General features: G+C 37.5%; 1 protein-coding gene across 21 annotated transcripts in view; it reads left to right on the top strand.

Moving 5' to 3' along the window:
• Positions 1-21,694, top strand: part of STK33 (serine/threonine kinase 33) — a 401,742-nt gene that overhangs the window by 300,287 nt on the left and 79,761 nt on the right. For 19 of the 21 annotated variants that reach the window (XM_077113907.1, XM_077113912.1, XM_077113908.1 and 16 more), the window contains one exon: positions 2,940-3,137. In XM_077113907.1, the coding sequence (XP_076970022.1) occupies positions 2,940-3,137 (198 nt within the window). Of the gene's footprint in view, positions 1-2,939; positions 3,138-13,330; positions 14,440-17,912; positions 18,023-21,694 lie in introns of those variants that run through there. The other 2 variants (XM_077113909.1, XM_077113911.1) reach the window with 2 other exon arrangements.

The following is a 21,694-nucleotide window of genomic DNA, read 5'->3' as shown; positions in this document are numbered from 1 at the left end:
TTCTTGCTATGCAGAAGTACAGGGCCATATAAATGACTATGCAAGCTGAAACTCTGCAAATGATTTTAATAATCAGTTGGAAAAATTACTGTTCTTGAAAAATTTTTTGCCAGTACATTAAAAATTCTTTTACTGTTGGTTAAACAGAGAGAGTCAAATAGTAAAACTTATGCTTCTTTAATAGACCATAATTTAAAATATAAGAAACGTTGAGGATTAATATGTCTTATTTCTTTGTAAAAGACTTATCAAGAGTAGTTTGAATAGTCGGTTCTTGCCTTATTCTTAGTCATGTAATTTATAATACATCTTTTCTATACCTTGGTAAATAGTCACACTGCTTTCAAAGTTTGAATCGGCCTCCAACATTCTAGCCTTTTTTCTTTTAATATCATAAAATAGCTCAGAAAGTTAATGTGAAGTTTTTGTTGGCATCACTTCCTCTGCAACATCTTCATCCCTTAATCACAACCTTTTTTCTCACTTATGTTAATAAGTTTACTTTCACTAAGTTTCTCTGGCTGCAAAGAATTGGTGTCAGTGCCAACATTCCCATGGTCAGCATTTCTTTTATAACTCCATTTATGTTCGACCCAAATCACTTCCAGCAGTATCACTTTTCAATTCTTTGCTGCACTTTCATTTTCATTGCCTATTCTCTCTTTTGGGTATTGATTTTTATAAAGTGTCTTGTGGGTTTATCACTGGGAGACATGGGGCGACACAACCACATGCTTTGCTGTCAGTGCATGAACTGAATAGCAGATGCACAGTGGTATTGATTGCACATGTGTTCTATAGTAATTATAATTTCATCAGGTACAGTGGTTGTATGTTGAGATCACTCTTATAAAGCTTCTTGGAGTTGACTTACAGAATGTAAACATTTATTTTTGTATCTATATCAAGATGGGCTCAATTATGCTACTGCAGCAGCCCCCAAATCTCAGTGCTCTCAGTACCTTCCATTGCAAATTGGCTTGGAAGAGAGCAGAAGGTCCTATTTTGCTTTGTCCTTCTTCAGAGACCCTGACACAGAGGTGCTTTTTTCCTTTGTGCTTCCATAATTACCAAGGCAGGAAAATGGAAACATGAGGAATTGACATTGTCTCTTAATGTTTCCACCCAGAAATGATAAATGCCATTTCCAATTTTGTTTCATTGTCCAAAGCAACCCACATGATCACATCCAATCCCAAAGTGGGTAGAGAAGTGAAATTCTACTGTGTTCCTGCAAGAAAGGAACGTTGGGTGAACAAAACTAGTGACTACTACAATATCTAAAGAGTTAACCTGGGGAAAATGAATTAGGGAAGGGCAACTAGGATTTCAAGTTGTCTCACTCTGTTAGTGAAAGAATCAAAGTGAGACAAAGTTTTGGGTACTAGCATTCCAGGAACCTGGATGCTGTGATTATATGAAAATTCAAATGAGAGGCTAGGAAGGAGCTTGAGAGTTGTAATAGAGGTTATGTGGGTCATAAAGATTAAGCAGGACTGTTGCAAAGCTCTGAAGATCAGAATTTATTCAGATGGGAGCTCAGAGACTATTTGCTATTTTAGACAACTTCAACTCTTTTACCATTGCTGTCTCTGAGCACCCATTTGTGCTTTGCTTGAGTTTAAGTTGACAATATCTTTTGGAGTTCTGGGATACCTGACAGAAATGACTCGTAAATTGAGCCATGAAGGAAATGCAAGCTATGGGTTGATAAAAAGGCATGGCATGGGCATTCTAGGAATATAAGGGAGTCAAAGTGTTTGGTTGCAATCAGGGGTAAAGCACATTGTGATGCTATGAAAGTGGTAAGAAAAGTGGCCTACTTAAAAGTGTTGAAATAGAAGAACCACAAGGAATTAATTGCATAATGATCCTCATTTAGTTATTGCCATTCCATACTAACGTTTGTGTATGTCCTTAATCATGAGTTTATTAAACTCAACAAATCCACAAAGTGTGCTCAGATATCTTCCCTTAAATTTCCCTATCTCATAGTTGTCTGGGTAACTTGATGCTTAATATGCCAATCCACCCACATACCAAATTAATTTTTTTGGGGGGGTGCATGGTCCGGGAATCAAACCTGGGTCTCCCACATGGAAGGCGAGCATTCTACCACTGAACCACCCATACACCCCGAAACTAATTTTTAATCACAGTATAGCTATGCCCACACTTGAATTTCATTTTAATCTAAATGTGATCCAAATTTCTTGTTCACTCTTTAACAATTCTGGGTTAGGATTAAAAATATTGAAGTCACACATAGACTAGCAGGGGCGATCTGAGCCAGCATTCGTATATTACTTAGCATATTAAATGTGCTAATTAATTAAATATAAACATAGTTAATATAAAATCATCAATTTCGGTATGCTATAGTTGTATCTTTGTTAAGAACAGAGCACTGAGTCAGATATATATAATGACCATATTGTATCTAAATTTTCCAGTTAGTTAAGGGCTTTCAAATCAAACATCTATCTTCTTGGACACAGTACTTGACTAATGGACTGAATTTGTTTTTTCCCTAGGCATTTTGATGTTTTATAGCCTTGCCCTTAGTGTTGGACCCACTAGAATTTGGGTAACTTCTTTCAGTCTTTCAGCCTCCCTATCAGTTTTCTCAGTACAGCACTAGAAAGAGTCATTCCCTTGGATTCCAGGGAAGTGCCCTATATGGCTTCCTTTGTACAAGCATGCTGCATTGTTCTTTTAAGTCTGAATATTTCCCCTCTAAACGTTGACATATGGTAGTGGTATAGTATTCAAGAGTTGTGACATAGCAGTACAGGGAAACAGAAATTTTGCTGTTTATTCAGCATTGTAATTTTTCCGTATGACTATTACTGAATTTGAGGAATGTATTGTTGAAAGATGTAAGATTCTTTTCAATTATCCGAACTGTTTATAACATCAAAATTCATTGTTAATATTAGGGCAATACACTTTCTTCAGCAAGACCAACCAATGTATTAGAAATGATGAAAGAATGGAAAAATAACCCAGGAAGTGATGAGGAAAACACGACAGATCAAAATAAGAGCAGTTGGTCCGATCAAGAGAAGTTGAAAGGTTACCAAACCAAGGGAAATGTCCACAGTGCCAAGAAGACTTCAGAAGAGGAGGAGAAACAGGTAGGATGAACCAGCAAAACAAGTAGAAAAAACAATTATTCGGCTTCTCCAAATTATAAACTTCTCCCACAATATTTGAAACATATTTTGCAACTGTCTTTTTGTTGTTAGTTTGTAGCAAGGTTATGCTAGTATGTAGCAAAGCTATGTGGCCTACATGTTTAAGATCAGTGATTATGTACAGCAGGAGTCTGCAAACTTCTTTTGTAAAGGAATAGACATTTAAGTTGTATGGACCATATAGTCTCTGTCACAACCACTCAACTCTGATGTTATAGGATGAAAGCAGCCATAGATAATAAACAAATGAGTATGGCTGTGTTCCAATAAAACTTTATTTACAAATACAGGTGGCGTGCCACATTTGGCCTTTGGACTATAATTTGCTGACCCCTGATATGATTTGCCTAGATTTAATGCAATAAACTCCTTATTCAATGTTATTGGCTTATGATTAAAATTACTGTATTTTACCAGGCCATATAATTTGGAATGATTTTATATGTTACCTAAAAAAAGTTATGAATTACTTATAACTTAATTCAGTTATTTGTTTCCAACTTTATGCTGAAAAAAACTCTTCATATAGTTTTATCATTTGACTATATTAGACCCAAATACAGTTTTATCCTTTTTTGATGAATAGAATTTACTAACATTTGGATTAATTCTAGATTATGGTCTATTAATTGGCTATCCTGGCAAGTTTACCCAACTCATTTTTCTTGGAATTTATTTCTGGAATTCCATGAATATTTTATTCCATGAATAAAATAAATTTATTCATGGAATTTTTTTCTGTATGTCTTTGTTTACCTTCCTGTCTTTAAGTTTAATGAACATATATTTTAGTTCTTTAATAAATGAGTATCTTGTCAGTGGGGCTCTGTTCACCTCATGGTAGATCAGACTTCTTATGAAGAGTTGCTGCTTTTTAATTCTCAGAAGCTTAAAGATAGGCAGAGATTAGACTCTTATGAAGAGTTGCGGCGTTTTGATTCTTAGAAGCATAAAGATAGGCCGAGTGGAAGGGTAAATCCTGAGCCAAACACAGGAAGATGCTGCATTACTGGCCTATATCCTTCCATGCTAAGAACCCTGTCAGGAACGTAGAGTGATCTATTGCTTGATTTTGATGTACTACTTAGGAACTTCATCTATTTGATAGCAAATGCCTTAGATAGTAAGTTTAACATTTTATGATTTAGATATTTTGAAATACGCATAATTTCACCATAAGTAACCATAAGCTTATTGAATTCCCTTTTTCCTCTCTAGTCTCTTAATAACAACTGCCATGCTTAGCAGCTATTGGTATTTTATATTCTTGTAAAGATCCTATGTTAAAAACCCATGATTGCATTTTCTTATTGTACATTGTTTGAAAATTTCTCGTTAACTGACTTTGCATTTTATTAATATACGCAGGTATATTCTCACACACACTCATATACATACACAAACACATATATATATATATACAAATGTTCTAGTTTGCAAGCTGCCAGAATGCAGTATACCAAAAATGGAACAGCTTTTAAAAAGGGGAATTTATTAAGTTACAAGTTTACATGTTCTAAGGCCGTGAAAATGTCCAAATTGAAGCAAGGCTATAGAAATGTCCAATCTAAGGTAGCCAAGGAAAGATACCTTGGTTCAAGAAGGCTGATGAGGTTCAGGGTTTCTCTCTCAGTTGGAAAGTCACATGGCAAACATGGCAATGTCTGCTAGCTTTCTCTCCAAGGTTCTTCTTTCATGAAGCTCCCCCCAGGGGCATTTTCCTTCTTCATCTCCAAAGGTCTCTGGCTGCATGGGCACCAAAGCTTTTTGCAAAGTGGTTCCCTCTTTTTTTTTTTTTTTTTTTTCATTTCAATCTACATGTACAATCAGTAATTCTTAATAACATCACATAGTTGCATATTCATCATTTCTTAGTACATTTGCATCGATTTAGAAAAAGAAATAAAAAGACAACAGAATAAGAATTAAAACAATAATAGAAAGAAAAAAAAACAAAAAAAACAAAAACAAAAAACCTATACCTCACATGCAGCTTCATTCAGTGTTTTAACATAATTGCATTACAATTGGGTAGTATTGTGCTGTCCATTTCTGAGTTTTTATATCCAGTCCCGTTGTACAGTCTGTATCCCTTCATCTCCAATTATCCCTTCTCTTTTTTTTTTTTTTTTTAATTAACGGAAAAAAAGAAATTAACCCAACATTTAGAGATCATACCATTCTACACATGCAATCATTAATTCTTAACATCATCACATAGCTGCATGATCATCATTTCTTAGTACATTTGCATTGGTTTAGAAGAACTAGCAACATAACCGAAAAAGATATAGAATGTTAATATAGAGAAAAAAATAAAAGTAATAATAGTAAAATCAAAACAAAACAACACAAAACAAAACAAAAACCTATAGCTCAGATGCAGCTTCATTCAGTGTTTTAACATTACTTTACAATTAGGTATTATTGTGCTGTCCATTTTTGAGTTTTTGTATCTAGTCCTGTTGCACAGTCTGTATCCCTTCAGCTTCAATTACCCATTGTCTTACCCTGTTTCTAACTCCTGCTGAACTCTGTTACCAATGACATATTTCAAGTTTATTCTCGAATGTCCCTTCACATCAGTGGGACCATACAGTATTTGTCCTTTAGTTTTTGGCTGGATTCACTCAGCATAATATTCTCTAGGTCCATCCATGTTATTACATGCTTCATAAGTTTATCTTGTCTTAAAGCTGCATAATATTCCATCGTATGTATATACCACAGTTTGTTTAGCCACTCTTCTGTTGATGGAGATTTTGGCTGTTTCCATCTCTTTGCAATTGTAAATAATGCTGCTATAAACATTGGTGTGCAAATGTCCGTTTGTGTCTTTGCCCTTAAGTCCTTTGAGTAGATACCTAGCAATGGTATTGCTGGGTCGTATGGCAATTCTATATTCAGCTTTTTGAGGAACCGCCAAACTGCCTTCCACAGTGGTTGCACCATTTGACATTCCCACCAACAGTGGATAAGTGTGCCTCTTTCTCCGCATCCTCTCCAGCACTTGTCATTTTCTGTTTTGTTGATAATGGCCATTCTGGTGGGTGTGAGATGATATCTCATTGTGGTTTTGATTTGCATTTCTCTAATGGCCAGGGACATTGAGCATCTCTTCATGTGCCTCTTGGCCATCCGTATTTCCTCTTCTGAGAGGTGTCTGTTCAAGTCTTTTTCCCATTTTGTAATTGGGTTGGCTGTCTTTTTGTTGTTGAGATGAACAATCTCTTTATAAATTCTGGATACTAGACCTTTATCTGATATATCATTTCCAAATATTGTCTCCCATTGTGAAGGCTGTCTTTCTACTTTCTTGATGAAGTTCTTTGATGCACAAAAGTGTTTAATTTTGAGGAGTTCCCATTTATTTATTTCCTTCTTCAGTGCTCTTGCTTTAGGTTTAAGGTCCATAAAACCACCTCCAGTTGTAAGATCCATAAGATATCTCCCAACATTTTCCTCTAACTGTTTTATGGTCTTAGACCTAATGTTTAGATCTTTGATCCATTTTGAGTTAACTTTTGTATAGGGTGTGAGAGATGGGTCTTCTTTCATTCTTTTGCATATGGATATCCAGTTCTCTAGGCACCATTTATTGAAGAGACTGCTCTGTCCCAGGTGAGTTGGCTTGACTGCCTTATCAAAGATCAAATGTCCATAGATGAGAGGGTCTATATCTGAGCACTCTATTCAATTCCATTGGTCGATATATCTATCTTTATGCCAATACCATGCTGTTTTGACCACTGTGGCTTCATAATATGCCTTAAAGTCAGGCAGCGCGAGACCTCCAGCTTCGTTTTTTTTCCTCAAGATGTTTTTAGCAATTCGGGGCACCCTGCCCTTCCAGATAAATTTGCTTATTGGTTTTTCTATTTCTGAAAAATAAGTTGTTGGGATTTTGATTGGTATTGCATTGAATCTGTAAATCAGTTTAGGTAGGATTGACATCTTAACTATATTTAGTCTTCCAATCCATGAACACGGTATGCCCTTCCATCTATTTAGGTCTTCTGTGATTTCTTTTAGCAGTTTTTTGTAGTTTTCTTTATATAGGTTTTTTGTCTCTTTGGTTAAATTTATTCCTAGGTATTTTATTCTTTTAGTTGCAATTGTAAATGGGATTCGTTTCTTGATTTCCCCCTCAGCTTGTTCATTACTAGTGTATAGAAATGCTACAGATTTTTGAATGTTGATCTTGTAACCTGCTACTTTGCTGTACTCATTTATTAGCTCTAGTAGTTTTGTTGTGGATTTTTCCGGGTTTTCGACGTATAGTATCATATCATCTGCAAACAGTGATAGTTTTACTTCTTCCTTTCCAATTTTGATGCCTTGTATTTCTTTTTCTTGTCTAATTGCTCTGGCTAGAACCTCCAACACAATGTTGAATAATAGTGGTGATAGTGGACATCCTTGTCTTGTTCCTGATCTTAGGGGGAAAGTTTTCAATTTTTCCCCATTGAGGATGATATTAGCTGTGGGTTTTTCATATATTCCCTCTATCATTTTAAGGAAGTTCCCTTGTATTCCTATCTTTTGAAGTGTTTTCAACAGGAAAGGATGTTGAATCTTGTCGAATGCCTTCTCTGCATCAATTGAGATGATCATGTGATTTTTCTGCTTTGATTTGTTGATATGGTGTATTACATTAATTGATTTTCTTATGTTGAACCATCCTTGCATACCTGGGATGAATCCTACTTGGTCATGATGTATAATTCTTTTCATGTGTTGTTGGATACGATTTGCTAGAATTTTATTGAGGATTTTTGCATCTGTATTCATTAGAGAGATTGGTCTGTAGTTTTCTTTTTTTGTAATATCTTTGCCTGGTTTTGGTATGAGGGTGATGTTGGCTTCATAGAATGAATTAGGTAGTTTTCCCTCCACTTCGATTTTTTTGAAGAGTTTGAAGAGAATTGGTACTAATTCTTTCTGGAACGTTTGATAGAATTGACATGTGAAGCATTCTGGTCCTGGACTTTTCTTTTTAGGAAGCTTTTGAATGACTAATTCAATTTCTTTACTTGTGATTGGTTTGTTGAGGTCATCTATGTCTTCTTGAGTCAAAGTTGGTTGTTCATGTCTTTCCAGGAACCCGTCCATTTCCTCTAAATTGTTGTATTTATTAGCGTAAAGTTGTTCATAGTATCCTGTTATTACCTCCTTTATTTCTGTGAGGTCAGTAGTTATGTCTCCTCTTCCATTTCTGATCTTATTTATTTGCATCCTCTCTCTTCTTCTTTTTGTCAATCTTGCTAAGGGCCCATCAATCTTATTGATTTTCTCATAGAACCAACTTCTGGCCTTATTGATTTTCTCTATTGTTTTCATGTTTTCAATTTCATTTATTTGTGCTCTAATCTTTGTTATTTCTTTCCTTTTGCTTGCTTTGGGGTTAGCTTGCTGTTCTTTCTCCAGTTCTTCCAAATGGATAGTTAATTCCTGAATTTTTGCCTTTTCTTCTTTTCTGATATAGGCATTTAGAGCAATAAATTTCCCTCTTAGCACTGCCTTTGCTGCGTCCCATAAGTTTTGATATGTTGTGTTTTCATTTTCATTCGCCTCGAGGTATTTGCTAATTTCTCTTGCAATTTCTTCTTTGACCCAGTCGTTGTTTAGGAGTGTGTTGTTGAGCCTCCACGTATTTGTGAATTTTCTGGCACTCTGCCTATTATTGATTTCCAACATCATTCCTTTATGGTCCGAGAAAGTGTTGTGTAAGATTTCAATCTTTTTAAATTTGTTAAGACTTGCTTTGTGACCCAGCATATGGTCTATCTTGAGAATGATCCATGAGCACTTGAGAAAAAGGTGTATCCTGCTGTTGTGGGATGTAATGTCCTATAAATGTCTATTAAGTCTAGTTCATTTATAGTAATATTCAGATTCTCTATTTCTTTGTTGATCCTCTGTCTAGATGTTCTGTCCCTTGATGAGAGTGGTGAGTTGAAGTCTCCAACTATTATGGTATATGAGTCTATTTCCCTTTTCAGTGTTTGCAGTATATTCCTCACGTATTTTGGGGCATTCTGATTCGGTGCGTAAATATTTATGATTGTTATGTCTTCTTGTTTAATTGTTCCTTTTATTAGTAGATAGTGTCCTTCTTTGTCTCTTTTAACTGTTTTACATTTGAAGTCTAATTTGTTGGATATTAGTATAGCCACTCCTGCTCTTTTCTGGTTGTTATTTGCATGAAATATCTTTTCCCAACCTTTCACTTTCAACCTATGTTTATCTTTGGGTCTAAGATGTGTTTCCTGTAGACAGCATATAGAAGGATCCTGTTTTTTAATCCATTCTGCCAATCTATGTCTTTTGATTGGGGAATTCAGTCCATTGACATTTAGTGTTATTACTGTTTGGATAATACTTTCCTCTACCATTTTGCCTTTTGTATTATATATATCATATCTGACTTTCCTTCTTTCTACACTTTACTCCATACCTCTCTCTTCTGTCTTTTTGTATCTGACTCTAGTGCTCCCTTTAGTATTTCTTGCAGAGCTGGTCTCTTGGTCACAAATTCTTTCAGTGACTTTTTGTCTGAGAATGTTTTAATTTCTCCCTCATTTTTGAAGGATAATTTTGCTGGATATAGGAGTCTTGGTTGGCAGTTTTTCTCTTTTAGTATTTTAAATATATCATCCCACTGTCTTCTAGCTTCCATGGTTTCTGCTGAGAAATCTACACAAAGTCTTATTGGGTTTCCCTTGTATGTAATGGATTGTTTTTCTCTTGCTGCTTTCAAGATCTTCTCTTTCTCTTTGACCTCTGACATTCTAACTAGTAAGTGTCTTGGAGAACGCCTATTTGGGTCTAATCTCTTTGGGGTGCGCTGCACTTCTTGGATCTGTAATTTTAGGTCTTTCATAAGAGTTGGGAAATTTTCAGTGAAAATTTCTTCCATTAGTTTTTCTCCTCCTTTTCCCTTCTCTTCTCCTTCTGGGACACCCACAACACGTATATTTGTGCGGTTCATATTGTCCTTGAGTTCCCTGATACCCTGTTCAAATTTTTCCATTCTTTTCCCGATAGTTTCTGTTTCTTTTTGGAATTCAGATGTTCCATCCTCCAAATCACTAATTCTATCTTCTGTCTCTTTAAATCTATCATTGTAGCTATCCATTATTTTTTCTATGTTTGCTACTTTATCCTTCACTTCCATAAGTTCTGCGATTTGTTTTTTCAGTTTTTCTATTTCTTCTTTATGTTCAGCCCATGTCCTCTTCATGTCCTCCCTCAATTTATCGATTTCATTTTTGAAGAGGTTTTCCATTTCTGTTCGTATATTCAGGATTAGTTGTCTCAGCTCTTGTGTCTCATTTGAGCTATTGGTTTGTTCCTTTGACTGAGCCATATTCTCAATCTTTTGAGCGTGGACAGTTATCTTCTGCTGCTGGCGTCTGGGCATTTATTCAGATTTCTCTTGGTGTTGGACCCAGCAAGGTTGTAATATTTTTCTGTGAAATCTCTGGGTTCTGTTTTTCTTATCCTGCCCAGTAGGTGGCGCTCGTGGCACACGTTTTTCTGCGGGTCCCACCAGTAAAAGGTGCTGTGGGACCTTAAACTTTGGAAAACTCTCGCCGTCCTGGGGGTTCGCTAGCCGAAACGGCTTGAGCCGGCCCGGGGTCCGAACGCAGGGAGGGTTGCTGGTCGCCGCAGCCAGGGAAAGAGCCCGTCCGAATTTCCTAGTCGGCCCTGGGCAACAAGCGTGGCGGGAGGGCGCCAGCGGCCGCGGCCCGCCCGAGAGAGTGCACGTTCCCCGGGAGTCACGGGTTTGGAAGGGGCCTCCCCCACCCGTCACCGTTCTCCGCGGCCTGGGGGTTTCCGATCCAATTCTCTCAGTTGGTCCGGGGGCTGCGCGTGGTGTGGGCGCCAGCCGTCTTTGTTTCAGGGGACCGCCTCTCCAATTCTCCCAGCCGGCCCGGGAAGGGGGAAGGGAGTAACTCTGGCCGCTTGCCACCCCGCCCGGTAAGGCCCGCGCGCCTCGGCGATCTCACCCGAGCTGCTTCTCTCAGCCAGCCAGCCGTTCCAGGATGGGGTACGCTGTCTTTTTTATCTCTGTTGTGGCTTTGGGCGCTTTCTGTATCGTTTCTACTCCCCTAGTAGGTGTCCTGGAGAAGAAACTAAGATCCGCGCGTCTTACTAAGCCGCCATCTTCAGTGGTTCCCTCTTAAAGGGATCCAGTAATCAACCCCACCTTGAATGGGTAGATCCGGTAAGCAACCCCACCATGGAAGCCATCTAATCAAAAGTTACTATCCACAATTGGGTGGGTCAAATCTCCATGGGAACAATAAAAAACTCCCACCCAGCAATATTGAATGAGGATTAAAGGACATGGCTTTTCTTGGGTCCAGAACAAGTGCGAACTGGCACAGCATACATCTATACGTGATCACATACGTGCACTCGTACTTATACACACATATGGACACATTTTCTTTCATGGTCTTAGAACATATTTATGTTTGTCACTGAACCTTATCTATAATAACCTTTGAACCATAAATACATATATTGGTTTTGTTTCCCTTATCTTTTCCATTGTTCTATCACATCAGTCTCCCCCCGAGTCACAAAGTGATGGGCTTGCCATGGAATTCTCAGCTACTTCCAACTGGTGAACAAAAGGATTGGAATTTGTGCTGCTCATGAATGGTAGAACTGTAACCCCTGGGTTTTAGTCTTAAAAATATAGATTTCTACTTAACAGCAAGAAGAACTTTTTTCATAATCAGGACTCACTAACAATAGAACAGGCTGGGCCATGGGTAGTAAAGCTGTCATCTCCCAAACATTGGAAGTATTCACACAAACCCTGGAAACTACTTGTTATAAGTGCTGTAGCAGGAATTCCTCTGAAATTGGTAGGATTTACCCGAGTTGTCCTCTAAGGAAATTTCCCATGCTTAGTTTTGGCTTTAGTATCTTGGGAAGAATACCTTACTATGTTTGGAAATTTTTCTGGAAAGCATTGCCCCATTAATAGAAACATACAGAAACTTATTTTTCATGCATTTACCACCATATTAAGTTTTTCATGAATTTTTATTAATAAATATATTTTTTGTTAATTATACCGAAGTTTAGTTTATGTTAGGAAATTACCTCTGCTCTTTCAAATCTTTGTTAGCAGTATAAAGTGAAGTATAGAATTCTGAAGTGATAACTGAGAAGAGGCTTGCCTTTATGAAATGGGATTTAGATTAAAACATGTCTTTTCTAGGGGGGACATACATCCTTTCAAACCAGCACAGAGGTACCGATTTTATATTTCTCACAAGTCAGGGGAATCACACTTTTTAGATAAGTGGCAAAGCTCATAGAAAACTAGCAGAGAGAATATGTGAGGATTTGTCTAAAAAACAAATGAACAACAACAAAAAGTCCCATTCAAACTAAGCACCTTCTTCTTTCCCTTAATAATAGTCACTTAATTCCAAATGCTTTGAACATAATAGTCTGCATTTTCTCATTGTTCATACTTGGATTAAGGTATTACACTATGCTTTTCAAATGTCTTTTCAGATAGTTGGCACTTGGCAATGTCCTATTTAAAAATTTTCCATCTTTGGCCTATTTTAGGTAGTAATGCTCTTTGAGAATAGAAATGTTCTCTTGGGTATATCTTCTTTTTTTTCATTAATTAAAAAATTAACTAACACAACATTTAGAAATCATTCCATTCTACATGGTATATCTTCTTTTATATATGCTGAATAAATGTTTAGGTAATGTTTTATGTTATTAGCAACCCTCTAAATTCCCTACAGTGGGTTCTTGATCCACTATATCAGATAAACCCAAGAGTTTAACTCCTACCCAAGAGATTGTGGGAAGATGATAGAGTAGGAAGTGCTACAATTCAGACATTACACCAGAATAACTATTAAACAGGCAGAAACTATCTGAAATAACTGTTTTGAAACTCTGGAGGCCAGTAGAACACTGTGCAGCATCCAGGAAAGAGTGGGAGAAAGAGGTTGGTAAATTACAGTAAAGACCAGTGTGGTAGATTCAGGTGTCAACTTAACCAGGTGAAGATGCCCCATTGTTCTGTTTCTGTTGACTTAAATCATCAATATGTGAAATTCATCTGTGGCTGATTTCATTTGCAGTTGGCTAAGGGAAGTGCCATCCACAATGAGTGACGTTTAATTTAATTAGCTGGAGGCTTGAAAGAGAGAGGTCAGAAGAGAGCTCAGCAGCTCAACATACCTCATCTCAGCACTCACAGCTCAACCCAGATGTTTGGAGATACAGAAAGGAATCACCCCAGGGAAAGCCATTGGAATCCAGAAGCCAGGAAAGGCCAACAAACTTCGCCCTGTGCCTTCCCATTGTAACAGAGAACCTTAGATGAAAGTTAGCTGCCACATTCTTCTCAGTGCACGTGGACCGTTCTCCAAGATACCATATGTTAGGTCACAAAACAATTCTCAATAAATTAAAAAATATTGAAATCATACAATGTATCATCTCTAACCAGAGTGGAATGACGCTAGAATCAACAACAGAGGGAGAAATGGAAAATTCACAAATATGTGGAAATTAAACAACATACTCTTAAACAACCAATGGGTTAAAGAGGAAATTACAAACAAAATTAGGAAATATCTTAAGGCAAATGAAATGAAAATATAGTATACCAAAACTTATGGGATGCAGCAAAGGCAGTGCTAAGAGGGAAATGTATAGCTCTAGATGCTTATATTAAAAAAGAAAAAAGTAGTACTTTTCCCCCATACCCTGATATTATAAAGTCTTTGTACATGATTCATACCTTTGCAGTAATTCATGCCATAACTTATTTATATTTTTAGTGTTAATTGGTAGGTAATGTGGCTCTATACAACCCCTTTCAACCATGTTCACCTTCAACATGGCAATGTTACTTATAGACCCAATAATGAACTGTCTTCACTCCTATCCTTTCCCTTACATGTAAGTCCAATCTCATTAGCTAATCATTCACCCATCTCTAGCTACTGTGTATCTCTAGGTCCCCTATATTCTATATGATAACCCTATGAGTTTACCTTTTCCATTGTCATAAAATCGAAGTCATACAGTGTTTATGCTTTTGTGTCTGGCTTATTTCACTCAGCATTATGTCCTCATGGTTCATCCTCATGGTTCATCCATCTTGTCATGTGCTTCAGGACGTCATTTTATCTTACTGCTACATAATATTCCATAGTATTATATACCACATTTTGTTCATGCACTCGTCTCTTGATGGGCATTTGGATTGTTTCTATATTTTGGTAGTTGTGAATAATGCTGCTATGAACATTGGTGTACACATGTTTATTTGTATCACTGCTTTCAGCTCTTATGGATATATACCAAATAGTGGTATTGCCAGGCCATAGGGCAACTCTATACTTAGTTTTCTAAGGAACCACCAAACTGTCTTCCATAGCAGCTGTACCATTATACATTTCTAGAAGCAGTGCATACACTGGACTCCTTTAAAAAGGGAAACATCTTGAAGAAGCTTCCAATGCAGATGCTTGGAGAACATGCTTCAGAGCTGACAGAGACACGGATGTTTGGAGAAGCTTGAAGTACTGACAGAAAGAGCAGATGCCTGGATATGGGCAGAGCCCAGCAGAAGTCACCATGTTCCTTCCCATGAGATGCTAAGCAAGCTAAAAACCAAAGTTGTATCCCAGAGGAGCTAAGGGAAGGCCCATAGATGCTTATAAAGGAAACCACTGGTATCAGAAGCTGGAAGCAACAGAAGCTACAGTAAAGTGCAAGAGAAAAGAGATAAGTTGAGAACAGAACTCTTGGGTAAAAAGGAAATAGATGTTGATGGTCTTGAAAATTCTGGACTCCCAGAAAGTGAGAGCCCAGTGACTAGGGCCCTGTGTGAGATTTAACCAAATATGGAAGAGGTCAGCTGTTGCAGAAAAAGCCAGGATTGGCGTTCAAATTATACAGAAAGGATTTGTAGAAAGTCCTGTTGTCTGATGGTCTGTGTCTGTGATCCCTGCATACTGCATAGAAAACCGGTAAGAGTGTTGTGGGATCTGTATAAACAGAAGCACTGCCCGACTGAACTAAATGGGAAAGAAAAGGGACAAATTGAATGAAAAACAACTTCAGAAGCAGAACCATGGAAATTAAAGTCTGGAGCCAGGAAATCTCAGGCCAGGAGAGTGAACCCACCCATACATGTGGAGAGGGTGAGTTTGCCCCAGAAGCAGAGGGCGGGCCTTCCTCTTCATTGCCCAGGAAGAGTTGTGCAGCCCCTGGTCTTGGAGAGGATGGCGGGCATAAACCAGGGGTTTGGAGGAGCCTGGCTGCCACCCATTTTTTCTGGAGGGTTGAACAAACCCAATGTTCGGAGAGGATTGAACCAAGAAAAATGTGGTCCCCCCCAACGAGCCCCAGTTTGGTAACTCACCCCAGCATTTGGAGAGAGAGCAAGGCTGCTACCTACACTCTGGGAAAGGGTGGGGATGGCAATTTCTAAAGCCCCAAGAATAAATGACTCTCAGACTTTGAAATCAATGGAGTGTGCCCTGTAGATTTTTTTTTTTTTTTACATGGGCAGGCACCAGGAATCAAATCCGGGTCCTCTGGCATGACAGGCAAGCATTCTTGCCTGCTAAGTCACCGTAGCCCACCCTCCCTGTAGATTTTTTAAACTGTTTGGGTCCAGTTACTCCTGCTTCCTTTCAATTTCTCCCTACAGCAATGGAAGCATCCTTATGACTGTTCCTCCTTTGTATATTGGCAACAGATAACTTGTTCGGAGTTTCATAGGTCTAGAGTCAGAGGAGAATTTTTTACCTTAGTATAGACTGTGCCTGTAAATGACTTTGATGAGAATTTATACTGTTTCTGACTTTGTATTGCATTTGTATTGTTACTGAAATGGTTTAAGACATTTTGTGATATTGTGATGAAATTAATGTATTTTGTATATGGAAGAAACATATCCTTTTGGGGTCCAGCAGGTGGAATGTGCCAGTTTGAAACTATGTACCTCAGAAAAGCCATGTTTTAATCCTGACCCAATCTTGTGGGGGCTTCCATTTCCTTTAATACTGATTCAACACCATGGGGTAGAAACTTTTTTTTTTTTGCATGGGCAGGCACCAGGAATCGAACCTGGGTCTCCAGCATGGCAGGTGAGAACTCTGCCACTGTGCTGCCATTGCCCACCCAGGGTGTAAACTTTTGATTCGATTATCATCACAGAGATGTGACATGCCCAACTGTGGGTGTGACCTTTTGGTTTGATGCAGATGTGACTCCACCCATTCAGGGTAGGTCTTGATTAGATTCCTTTTAAAGGGGAAACATTTTGAAGAAACCTTTGATGCAGCTACTTGGAGAAAAGTTGCTTCACAGCTGACACAGACACGGATATTTGGAGATGTTTGAAGTGCTGATAGAGAGCAGATTCCTAGACACAGACAGAGCCCAACAGATGTCACCACATGCTTTCCTATGAGATGCCAAGCAAGCTAGAACCCAGAGTTGTGTCCTGGAGGAACTAAGTAAAGACCCACAAATGCTTGGAGAGACTGGCATTAGAAGCTGCAAGTAATAGAATTGGGAACGAGGACCAGCAGATGCCAGCTATGTGCCCTCCCAGCTAGTAGAGGTGTTCCAGACAGCATCAGCCTTTCTTGAGTGAAGGTAGCCAAATTAAGGTTGGTGCCTTAATTTGGACATTTTCAAAGCCTTAGAATTGCAAACTTGCAACTTCTTAAATGCCATTTTTAAAAGCCATTCCATTTCTGGTATATTGCATTCTGGCACCTTAACAAACTAATACACCATCAACCTGTACATTTGAGATTGATATATTTGACTTTATATGCATTTATACCTTAACTACAAAGAAAAGAAAGATTTTTGCCTCTTTCTCTAACTTGCAGATTAGATTTTATTCTCATTCCAGCTCTCCATGTGAGTAACCTTATAAAGGAAATCCAAGTATTTGGAGATCGATTTCTCTTTTTCCCTTTGCCTTTCTTTCCCTTCCTTCTTTCTTCTTGAACTTACAAGAATATGAGAAAAGGTGGGTTACCATTGCAAGCAAAACTATAGCAGAAAACTTTTATCAGAATGTTCTGTCACTTGGACCTTGCGCAAGACCTATAATTTCACTCTAGAAATGGTTTCTATGGTGATAAACCACTTTGCTTAAATAGCATGTATTTTGCTCAAAATTCAGAGAAATGGTAACAGTTTCTAGTAATCATGCACTGGTATTAACTTGCAGTGATATGCCTAGAGCTTGCAGGTTTTGCATCCATTATCACCAGATGAGTTCATCAGGTTAAAGCTATGCCAGTGAATAATGAAATATGTAGCCCAATCTTCTTGTTATATATCTCTACTTACACATATGGAGTCCCCTTTCAAAATTAATAATATGACCTAGAGCAATCAGGTCAAGGATACTAAATTGCAAAAAGTTGGGACTAGAGGAAAACTTGAGAGGTCATCTTTCCTATTATTTGCCTACAGTAGGACTGACTGTTCTTGAACTGTCCCAAATATTAAGTCTCTATCAAGGATGAAGAAAAATTGAAATGCTGCTTCGAGCTGCCCCTGGTGTAACCATCCTCAAACTGTTAGCACGCAGAGATGCCATCTAGCTTCAGAGTGCTGAAATATGTCCCCTTCATCATTTTATAGATTTTGATTATATATCTTCTTATTCTTTTTTAGACTGAAGATCTCTCTTATAAAGAAACCTCCATCCCTTAATCATATTAATAGCTGTCTATAAACCTTCTCTGGTGCCTTTATATCTGTTCAAACTGGTTGCAGTGTTTCAGGTATGAATTCACCATGATTTTATATAAGGATAGAATTTTTTTCTTTGCTTTGTGAGGTACTTTCTGATGATATCCAGATTTTCTTGAGTATCCTGCAATGGTACATTAGAGCAATATAGTATCTTCGGAGAGCCATCTACAGTGACTTTTGGATCTTCTCCTGGATTGATAATGGGTAGCCAGCATAATCATAATATCAAATCTTTCCTTCTAGAGCCGAATATTGAAACTTCTCTGTCATCTTTCTCCCCCTTTGTACAAACTTATGGTAGCTCATCACTTTTCTGTTTGCCTTTCATGACCTGGAAGATCTTAGTGACTCCCGTAGCCTTGACAATTTCACTCTCATTTTTTTTGTCCTGTTACTTACAAAATTGTAAAATTGCATCAGTGACAGCATAAGTCCCTGAGGAGCCCCACCATCTATGAGAGAAGAAAAAGAGAAATCCAAAAACTTAGATAATCTATAACCTAAGAAAGAAATCCCTAAAAATTAAAATGTGTTCATGATCCTAGGGAAAAGCCTGGAAGCTAGAATTTGCCACAGCCCATTATGTTCTAAAGAGATGAGGTGGTTGGCTCTTCATAAAGAAAACTGTAGCTCAGCGTGACAGGCACCGAGATGACAGGCAACTACATTCTGTTAGCTTCAGAGAACAGTTTCAGTGCGGGGATATTTAAGAGAGGCGATCAGTCTTGTAGGAAAACTCTCACTATTCTGATTCTTAAACGAATGCATCCTAACATAGTGTAATTGGGAATAGGAAAGATTAATGGTATTTTACAAGATATTGAGCATGCACACACATGCACAGTATTTTGCAAGGTGCACACATACACGTAGAAGCTCTTACACATTTGTAATAAACATTTGTGTAAAGGTAAGTAGGTTTCCATTGATGTAACAGAGAATGAAGGGACCAAATACTCTTAACTTACTCCAGTACAGCCACATTTATGTTGATTTTGGAGCTGAATTAAAATAGGTTGACTGCATTAGTTTTAACCTGTATTAAACACCAACTGACAGAAAAAAGAAAATAGATACATTTATATGCTGCTGTTAAGCATATAAGTTAGTATAACTCAATAGAGCTAATATGGTAATAGCTTCCAAATTATGAATTCATATATACCTTTTGACCAAGGGGTTCCACTTCTAAAATACATGTTCTGTAGATATATGTATTATATATCATATATATATGTAATTATATATTAAATGTGTGTAAAATGGCACAAGTACAAGATTATTCACAGCAGTACTAGTTGTACTAGTAAAAGACTGGAAACAATGAGTGTCTGTCTTGACACATCCCAATGAGAGAATACTCCACAGCCAGAAAAAAGAATGAGGAAATCTTTCTATGTACTCGCATGGAATGACCTGCAAGATAATCATTAGTTGGAAAAAAAATCAGGCTGTAAAAGAGTGTTTTTACTGGGCTACCTGACATTTGTATATAAAAAAGGAAGAAGAAAGTGTGTTGATAGATAAATTAGGTGGACCATATGAAATTGCTGTTAATGGACACTTTTTTGACCTGCAAAAGTGACAACCAATTCCATTTAGTTCAACCTAATAAGCACACATAAAATATCTCTGAAATTGTACACTGTAAATTGACAATTTTGGTTGTGTTTGGAGTGGGGCAGTACTGAGTTAACTAAAGGACAGGGATGAGATTTTGTACATTGTGATATTAAATCCTCAGACTGTATTATTTCAAAAATAAATCATTAAAATTATAAATACATACATGAATACAAACCTACACACTTACATATGTGTATATGGTTGAGGAGTATAATTATCTCATCTTGCTGCAGAATGAAACAGAAATGTCATGTTTCTAAACTGAAGCAACCGAACATTATGGTTTACTTTCCATTTTCCTTCTGTGCCAAAAAATTCTGAGAATTTTCTTAAGATAACTTTTCCAAGAAGAAAATACCAGCCCCTCTAGTCTTATTAGGAAAAGAAAAATCCACAACATTAATAGAGCCATAGAAACTGTTTCTGAGCGCTTCACCCTGGGATCTGCAACTTGTTATTCTGCTTTAATGACTCAAGTACATTAACAAATGGAACAACAGAATGGAAACTTTAGGGCAGATATGAATGTGAGTACATTAAAAATGAAATTACTGAATCTCTGTTCCCATTCTGTAGAATTTTAATTGTAGTGGACATGTTGAAAAACATTTTCTTAACTACTTGGATAACTCAAGAGGTGGAGATATCAAAAGAGAGAGGTAATACATTTGGATTGACCTTTTAATAGGATTTGTATATAAGTGAATTCAATTTTATGAATTGAATTTTCCAAGATAGGTTTCCTATCTTAGGTATCAGTACTGTACCAAACAAAGTTACTTGTCTTTAGCAAGGTACTAGAACATCAGGGGTGTTGTAGTCTTATGCTATTGCTGGACATAAGGTATATCTTCAATGAGTAGATTCAACTTTTGTCACTGAATGCTAAAGAATTTTAAGTATTTTCTTCTTTTTGAAAGAAAAGACAGAGAGTTACTCCAGAAGTTTTCACTGGGGAAAAAAATCTATGGAGCAAAGGACCTTTTTACATTTCAAAATTTATACAAGTTGATTTTTCAATGTACAGAATAATTTTTTATGTATTACCACCTTGTGCTTGTTTGAAGTTGTTATGTACCCCAGAAAAGGTCATGTACTTTTAATCCATTCCTGTGAGTGCAGACCTGTTTAGGTGGGACCTTTTGCTTAGGTTATTTCAATTGAAATGTAACCTACCCCATTCAAGGTGGGTCTTAATCCTTTTACTGAAGTTCTTTATGAGAGTGTAAAAGATAGAAAAAGCCCAGGGAGCTCAGAGAAACCTCAGAGAAGCTAGGAGACAAGGACACCCACAGAAGCTGAGAGAGAAAGCCACTGAAGGCAGAAGCTGGAAGCAGTGAAACCCAAGAGAGGACAAGCAAATGCCAGCCATGCACCTTCCCATGTGCCAGAGGTGTCTCAGATGCTGGCAGCCTTTCTTCAGAGAAGGTATCGTTGTATTCATGCCTTAATCTGAACATTTTCACAGCCTTAGAACTATAAATTTGTAAGCTAATAAATCTCCATTGTTAAAAAGCAACCCATTTCTGGTATTTTGTATTATTGCAGCTTTAGCAAACCAAAACACACCTCAAGAATTAGCATGCGCTGTTATAAAGTCAGATATGAATGATATTCTGAAGTGGCACATATTTAAAGTCTCTCTGCAATAAGTAAACAAACATTAGCTAGATTCTCTCATTCTTGAAAAAAGGTACCAGAAAGTATAAATGACCTGAAGTTTTGCTGCATTACTGGAGGTAATTTATTCATTGAACAGATCATACTAAGCACCTAGTACTGTGTGTAAAATGTGCTCACTTGTATCACAAGAGCCTGAATGACCAAAAAAACCCACCATGGCTATTGGTTTTGTGTTACATGTAACCTCTTCACATTCTCTGAAAATTGTTAACTGTGCATACCATAATTCTCACTTAAGCAGTTAAACTTGTGAGGCTGTTTCCTGATCATCCTGTGTAAATGAGAATTTGCTGTAGCTATGCTCTCATGTCTTGGCCACTGTCTTGCTTGTGTATTCTCCCGAAATATTCTCTGCTCTTATAGAACCTTGTGCTCAGCTTCGTTGAGTTAGA

Source organism: Tamandua tetradactyla, chromosome 8, assembly GCF_023851605.1.
Source record: "Tamandua tetradactyla isolate mTamTet1 chromosome 8, mTamTet1.pri, whole genome shotgun sequence".
Lineage (NCBI taxonomy): Eukaryota > Metazoa > Chordata > Mammalia > Pilosa > Myrmecophagidae > Tamandua > Tamandua tetradactyla.
The sequence above is the reverse complement of the archived record's forward strand: the minus strand, read 5'-3'. Positions and strand labels throughout refer to the sequence as shown.